At 35.5% G+C, this 8516-nt stretch overlaps 1 protein-coding gene across 1 annotated transcript; it reads left to right on the top strand.

The window, feature by feature from the left end:
* Positions 1–3869: 3869 nt before the first annotated feature.
* Positions 3870–6370, top strand: LOC132098360 (uncharacterized). Its single transcript, XM_059504497.1, has 6 exons — positions 3870–4285; positions 4562–4624; positions 5085–5240; positions 5501–5563; positions 5668–5742; positions 5831–6370. Exons 1-6 carry the CDS (start codon positions 4127–4129, stop codon positions 5927–5929), a joined length of 615 nt encoding a protein of 204 aa, XP_059360480.1. The 5' UTR covers positions 3870–4126; the 3' UTR covers positions 5930–6370.
* Positions 6371–8516: the final 2146 nt, after the last annotated feature.

Raw genomic sequence — 8516 nt, 5'->3', positions numbered from 1 at the left:
AATGGTTGTGCTAATGTAAGTTATTATGATATGACAGTCTATTGTTATACCTTTATGCTATGACATTTTTCTTTTCAGAGAATATGATACAGAAATGCTTCCCATTTTCCCCCAGCATTTAAAACTCTTTGTCATTGTTTCATTAGCATACATTTGGCTTAGTCCAAACACTGAATGTCCCATTAGATTAAAGTGCCACTACCACCCATAACTAAAAGCAAAAGAAACCATCATCACATTTCACGATACAAATCATGTTTGAACAAAAAACAAATAGAGAGCCCTGAGAAAATGTTGATTACAGTTGCCAAAAAACAAGATGGATACTTATGTCACCCTTAAAAGTGTATCAGTGTCATTGTATTAGATAACAAACTTCAAACCAAGTGGCATTTCTTAAGTACACACACACAGACACACACACATGGTATGCTATCTATTTTAAATGTGTCTGAAAACTTCTCAGGACCTCTATAAATATACCAAACTAGGTGGTTATGTTAACAGAGCACATTCTATCCCTTTGCTATTTCATTTCTCTTTAAAAGACTTGCAAATGACCCAGCTGTGAAATATAATGCTGCTTATAAAATCGTATACAGTCCTTACGGGAATCCCAGGCAAAAAGAAAAATGTAATTGAACAGGTTTGGCGTTATCTGGCCATGTAAGGAAGCCTATCACAACACAATGTAATAATAACAAATGAGCTCATATTAGGTTTCAATTTGACTTCCTTAAAAAAAATGAAGTTGGAAATGTATACTTCTTGTGTGACTGCCAGGAAAAAAGTGGCCCTATCAAGTCCAAGAGGGTGGAGAATATTTTTACTAACACTGTTCAAGCTAACAATTAGTATGCAAAAAAAATTCAGTTGTGATTTTCCTTGCAGCTCCATGATGGTTTATACTAGTTTGTTCTGATATGGTGCTGATCTAACTGCAATTCATTGGCAAATCAAGTGAAGCTGGTAGACCAGCATGGACTTTTTGTAAAAGCTGGCTGATCAGTCTTCTTATGCCCATTGAAGACACCAGCATCACATACAGGGAGCCATGATGATGATGATGCAAGTGCTATTTCTCAGCAAAGTCATTTTAACTGCTGATGATGCATTAACCACAAACCAGAAAATATAGAAAGAGTACATGATTACATGCTCATACTCACCAACACACGCACTTTCCTGCCAGCAACAGGATTTGCAATGATTCTTGGAGCTTTAACAAAACTTATGGATCTAAAAATTGTATATATATTTTCCCCTTTTGCTTTAAGAGTCATGAAACTACCCATTTCAACACATGCCAACTCTCACCACAGTTTCGAAAAAGCTGCAGAGCTGTCTGCGGTCCAGCCAGCTTTACTTTGCTTTAATGGGGTTAACATGATCAAAGGTTCTCACAGATTCGCAAAACAACATGTACTACTATACGACTACATATAATGTCATTTCCATAACTTTAATCTAGTGGTTAAATAAATACTGGCACATTTGCATGTGTATTCTTAAAGAAGCATAAAGCAGTACAAAGCAGTCTGAAGAGTGTTGCAGCACTAATGACATTTCTTTAATTTAAAGACAAAGCCATGGTTGTTTTCTAAACCAATGTTTAATAAAAAATAAAATAAATAATTTAATGCTGTACTTAAAACATATTGAACTGTTACTTGAAACACAGAGGTACATACAAAGATTTGTGAATAGAATATGCTATTTTTGTGATGTTGATTAAAAATCGAAGTCTTCTGACCTGTTAATACACTCATATACACCTAGAACAGATCATTGTAATGCAATAGCAGAGCTGTAATTTTGTGGCCATCGGACCAACATGGAAAAACAAAACGTACAAGGAAGTCAATTCTGTTTTGAATGTACACTGGAAAGCAAACATTCCAAAGCCATTTTTGTTGTTCCAGGAAGTAGAATTAGAAGTAGAACCTAACTTTCATTTACTGCCGCCAATGTCCCAAAGCATAATTGATTTCTATGTGCTTTTGACCTGATGCGTCCACTGACTGGGTGTAAACATAAACCTAGAAACCTACCTGTATGGCATGCTGCATAGAAATTAAATGTAGCACAGAAATTATAGAAATTCTGTTGCTGTATAGCACTGTGAAGATGCTATGCAACACCTTTTAGCACCATGCAAGCAGACATGTGCAACTATTGTTTCCGAATATCAGTTTAATGGTTGCAGGGTAATGTGATAGAAAAGAGAAATGTGATAGAAATGTCAACTAAAATCAGATATACACATTTACCCGAAAGCAATACCAATGAGTTATCCTGCAGTTTTGTCCAACCAAATGCTAGAATGAGAACGTCCCGCCCTGTAATACCATTTGCATCTGACTAGCAAGTAGCAAATCATGGTCGATGGGATGTTACTGAAGTTAGGGTGCCTTGTATTATAATATATGTTGGCTTTTTATATGGCCCAACATATAGGTGAGATTTCTTTCATTTTTAAGCAGCTCAAACTGCTTCCTGTTTACACTGACATTCATTTCAAAGAAGCAGAGTAAAGGGCTGATGAAGTGTGGATAAGAAAAAAGCATTATGACTCTGGAAATCCCCCCTTACCCCTCCCCAACCCTATTCCCCATTTGTCTCTTTTCATTTAATGCTGAGCACACGGCAACAGAAGCTGGAAATTCCTTGGGTCTGGGGATTGCACAGGTGCACATCTTAAAGTGTGTTGCTGTTTGGAAATGTACGTGGAAGGGTCAACAGACACATAATCAAAGGCTTAGATGGAATTTGCTGATTAAAATGAGGACATTTGACTTAAAGAGAAGAATAATAATTCAGTTTGTCTACTAACATGTGCATCATTGTAGAATTGTTGGCATTTTCATGTAAATGTAAATGTAAATGTAAATTTTTCTGAAACATCCTTATCATTTCCACTATAATTCTATTTCCAACACATCTCAATAGAATATGCGGTGGAAATGTTGCTGGTGATGTTTTTATTTTTTTAACATTTGTTTTATAAAATTGCCTCGTCTTTGTCTTGCTAAGACACTTAAATTGAACTTATTTGTGATTTGTGCCTTGATTTTTCATTGCGTTTTTATAAATCATATCTCATACTTAATCTCAAGCATTTTAATAACACTGTATGATAGTAAACTAACTTTTGATACAAAAATGGCAAAACTAGTTGTCACTATAGGTTCTGTAAAATATGTGATGAATTTCATATGTTGAAACCAGGTTTGGAGCAAGGGTAAAGCATTATATTGATAATCGAAACATAAAAGGCATTATACCATATAAAAGCAAATTGAGGCATAATAAAGAAAAGAGTTTCTGCCAGATTTAACTGAATAAGGAGAATAAAGAGTGTTTAATAAAGAGATATTAAATAATATCCACTCCTGGTTAAGAAAAGGCCTTAAAGTTATAACGTGACAAAGTAATATAGATTTGAAGCTACTGACCTAAAAAAAGAAAAAAAAGGAGATGAGATGAGATAAGATAAGATATTGCAAAGTGGCCTAGATTTCAAATCCCCTCAGTTTCCATTAGTGACCCTTATCGGTTAAAACAAGTTTCCATTTGACCAATCTGTCTAGCTTTAGAGTCATTATCATGCAAATACAACATTTTGTGCTTTCTTACTGTCTTTAGTACAAGTATAATTCATTATGCTTTATGTTGTCCTTAATTAACTTTCCTTGACCAAGACTGTGGTTTGCATAGATATTTAGAATCTGGGACATCCTCGAGTCGCATAAATGTCATGACCTCATTATAGAGTTGAAATGCAATTTTGTGGTGACTTTCTTTTATTTAAGCTCCTTCGAGTAGCATGAAGCAGCCAGAAAACTTTGCATTCTGCAGTGTCAATCTGAGCCAAGACACAATCCCCATTGGATACACTAGCCAACGTGGATTGTATTACGCTTCAGGAGTCTGACATCATCACCTGTCTTGATCTCAACTGGAAAGTCAGAATCAAAGAGAAGGGACTTCTGCTGACGTCACCAGGAAACTAGAATAAATACAAAGGTGAGGACCAGAGCGAAGGCAAACGGAAGAACGGAATTAAGCAGGTGTATCAGCTGGACCTGGATTCACATACATTCATTTAGTCACTTTGCAACTGAATATGGCCAGTGCTTTGCTGTATTATTTTCTGATCCTGATTTTCGGCATTCCCATGCATGAATGCACGGCGGTACTCCAAGATGGCAAGTGTGTCATCGAGGAACCCTGTTTTGACCTGAGCGTGATGGCTAATTCAGCCAAGCTTGTCAGCAAAGATGTGGTGAGTATTCTGACCCTACTATCAGCCTAGAGCTAGAACTCAAATTGCCCATTATTCACATGCAAATAACTGCATGCATTTATTATAAAACTAATCCATACAAAATGAGGGTGATATGCCTGTGGGAATAATCTAATGTCCTACCACAAAGGGCTGCAACTAGAACTAAAAGTCAGGTGTTCATGTGCAGAATCAGTTTACTAGTAAGGTATTTGGAAAATGCCTTGGAGACTTTGAATATTTCAATTGGTGACCATTTTTGAATGATCCTCTCAGACACCTGAGGATGGTGAGAAGATCCTCCTGAGGCACAACTCCTTTGACAAAATTCAGAAAAAGGTAAGATGCTTTGTCTGAATTCATATTATGAGCTATCGCATTATCACATATCATATGTTATTTGTTGGCAAATTAAATATATTGGGAGTCCTGTTATGAGGCAGGGCTCAATGAGGTCCCATATGATATAGCCAGCTAATTGGGCATGGGGCCAACCCATAAAAGAAGCCCAACCCATAAAAATATTGACTTGGCCCCTATGAATTTTAGCAACAGTCTTAATACACCTATAAAAAACTGATTTCTGTGTCGTGTGTTACATATTTCAGACTTCACTCAAAGAAAATGTTTTTACTACTCAAGCCATGTGCATGTACGCATGTCTTAACAGTACAGAAATATGATCAAGATGCACCTCTGGAAATTTTTTGTTGACATACTTTCATGCCATCTACATTTCTGGTGGCATCGGGTTTCACGAATGTATTCTAAACTGAACTGTATCATTTTCATTCATCAGAAAAATCTTCATAGCTGTGTCCTGCAGAAAATCATTGACCTATTTCAAGATGTTCTCGATAAGACGAATGGGGCCTATGTACAAGAAAATGAAGAAATGAACCACCACATTGATCTTGTACACATTATGGATCAGCTAAGAAACTGTGTTTATGAGGTCAGCGCATTCCATTTTCAGAACAAATATCATAAACTGTTGAACTGTTAAAATGTTACATCATCATGTCTGGGTTTAACTAGACAAGTACTAACCAAAACCAGATCATGCTGGTCTTTTTAGCAGTGTGCAACCTGGTTTGTTAACAATATAGAAACATTTTTACTTAAATATTTAGTTTTTAAACTAAAGGCCATTTCTTAAGCGTAGGTTGTTTCCTCAGACTGACTAATTTCTTTACTACCAATTCTTTGTTTCAGAAAAAAGATAGATGTAAAAAGCTATATAGGATGTCTGACATAACCACAACTTCCTCTCCAGTGGTAAATATTCTTGTACTTATTTGCAGTATATATTAAATATGAATAAATAATATAATATTTTACTCAGAATCAACTAAAACACTCATAAATGTACTTTTATCTAGATTTTGGAGAAAAAAATGAACCCAAATCAGCTTGCGGTTTTACAGCTCCAAAAACTGAAGTCTGCCAGTGATAGGGTAAGAATGGGTTTCGAACTACTGAAAAACAGATAAATCGAGTTTCTGTATGTTTCTTATTAACTCTTCATCTTCATTGGTCTTACAGGTCAGCGATGTGCATATCCAGCAGAAGGTCATGGACGAGCTGAAAACCCTCCATCTCTATATGCAGGGAAAAGGCTTCCGGAAAAATACGAACGACTAAAGAGAAGCATGATGTTTTATGAATTCTGGCCAGCAATGTGTTATGTCACATCTCTGTCTGATCACTAAGATATGTGTCAGTTTAAGCAGGGACAGAATACCAAGCTATCTCTTATAAATGAGACCAAACTTATTTACCAGACCATTTTTTTTTCTAATAAGGCATTTTAGATGTTAATTATTTAGTGCAAATGTCTTTTTTTGCTTTTTTATGTAATGAGTATTTAAACAGTATATGCGTATTGCTTACCTACTTTCGGTGAAAGATTGAGTGTACTGCAGTAAACGCAGGTGAGAAAATAGACAAGATATAGATAATTTTGCCAATGAAAACACAAAATACATGTTTTTCTTAGTTTTTTTTTATTGCATTAATTTGTCTGCTCAGTAAAACATTTTATATCTGGCTCTGTATGTTTGCTTAAGTGTCCAGAACAGATTAAATTTGTTTTTGTTTTTTTGTGAGATATTATTGGTAATTTCTTTGGGAAATTCTCAAGTGATTGGATAACATTGGTTCTGATAATAAACCTAAATATATTTAAACAGTTAATATAATTTTGTATTCATCATTTTTGTGTGTGTGTGTGTGCCTTTTTCTACCCCTCTGTTGTTGTTTATTTATATCCATCTGTATTATATATTTAACTACACAACTCTACACTAACAGCTACACTTAACTCTGCTGTAAGGCCCCCAGAACTGCCATTCGCTTCTGTACATGAGTGAGATGCAGGCATGCATAAAACTCATGTATGTTAAAAGCAAACAATGCATGATACACAACAAGCTACTGCTTAGAGATGATGAGATCATCCATATTTACCATAAGTGACCCTGGACCACAAAACCAGTCTTAAGTCGCTGGGGTATATTTGTAGCATTTTTTTTTTTTTAATCAGTAATATGCATTGCTAAGGACTTAATTTGGACAACTTTAAAGACGATGTTCTCAGTATTTAGATTTTTTTTCATCCTCAGATTCCAGATTTTCAAATAGTTGTATCTCGGGCAAATATTGTCCTATCCTAACAAACCACAAAAATAGAAAGCTTATTTGTTTAGCGTTCTGATGATGTATAAATCTTAATTTTGAAAAATTGACATTTAAGTGGCATATTTTATTTTGCCTTTTGTAATTTTGTTTGTTCCTTTTTTGAGGCACATCGTGCAACCTGGCACCTGACTAATTTGCCGAGTTAATACCAAGTGACGAATAAATTAACATCAAAATACCATAGAATTTGACATTGACAAACTAAAAATATGTGCATTTGCATCTCTTTTAAGCAATGGCATGCTTATTTATTTTGCTATTTTAAAAATGCCTTTTAGTATTGTTTTCCCCTACTTTACGAATTGTGACCCAGCAATTGTAAATAACTGATATTATATTTGGAAAGTAAGTAACGCTATAGTAATGATATGCTTGTTCATGTTAATTAAGTTCCTTTAATTATTTCCTTCATCATGTTGCATTTTTAATTTAATTATTTGTAAAGACATTTAAAAATGATTGAATTGAAAAGTGAAACTTCAAATACACACCATGACCAAGCAGGATATCATTGCTGTTGAGCGTCAAAACAACAGTGACTTAGGGAGTCGAAAGCTTCAGATCTTCATCATATCTCATTTAAATCATGCAAAAAAACTGCCAGAGATACACAAGAAATAGCAGAGCCCACGGCGGAAACTGTGGCGGGTTGATGAAATTCATGCAAGTAAAGAAAAGAAAGAAGATAATGAATGAATGAAGGAACTATGAAACTTTGATCATCTTCTAGTACTCAAAAGATGATTAAACACATGTCATCCGCTTTCTGCTTCATGCATGAGTGCAACAGCTCTGCCTTGTCGCATGAAGTGATGTCACTGAGAAACCCCCAGTCTACCATCAATTCTGGTAAGAGGCTGTGGCAGCTTACGATAAGCAGAGCAAAGTTGACCACAGACCCAGCCTTCTACTGAAGGGTGGTGTCAAACACATACAGTGACACAGAGAGAAAGAACTGAGGTAGAGGCCTGGAGGAAGATGCACACTGACAGCCTGAAGAATTTAATGAGAATAAAAACAGGTACTTTTTGCAGGAAAAAGTCTCTTGTTGGCTTTTGTAAATTGACAAATTAAAAGAAATGAAATAAAACATGATTGTGAGAGAGTATGAGTTGCTGGATCTCCCTTCACCTGTTGCAGTTCCTGTGATTTCATGCTAAATACCTCTTCCACATGGCTTGATCATTAACCCTTTGAAAACAAGCGCTCTATACTGTCAGCAAGTTATCTGTCATTAGACGTTCAAATTGAAAATAAAAGTATATCTGTTTATATGTGTGTATGTGAGTGGGTGTTTGTCAGCACTTTCGTTTTCACTTGGGTCCTGCTTTGCATCCAAAATGCACAGTGTGAGCATCTCTGCACCAAACGTTAATGACATCAGCTTTTAGAGGCTTCTTCCTTGAACAAGTGAGAAGTAAAACGTATGTGGAATCAGCAATGCTATGAAGGAAAAATAACTACAAATCATTTGACAAAATCAAAAAAAGTCCCGGTTAAATAGCCAATTACTTGGCACTTCCAAAGAAGT

The sequence above is a fragment of the Carassius carassius genome, chromosome 22 (assembly GCF_963082965.1).
Source record: "Carassius carassius chromosome 22, fCarCar2.1, whole genome shotgun sequence".
NCBI classification, from domain to species: Eukaryota; Metazoa; Chordata; class Actinopteri; order Cypriniformes; family Cyprinidae; genus Carassius; species Carassius carassius.
The sequence above is the reverse complement of the archived record's forward strand: the minus strand, read 5'-3'. Positions and strand labels throughout refer to the sequence as shown.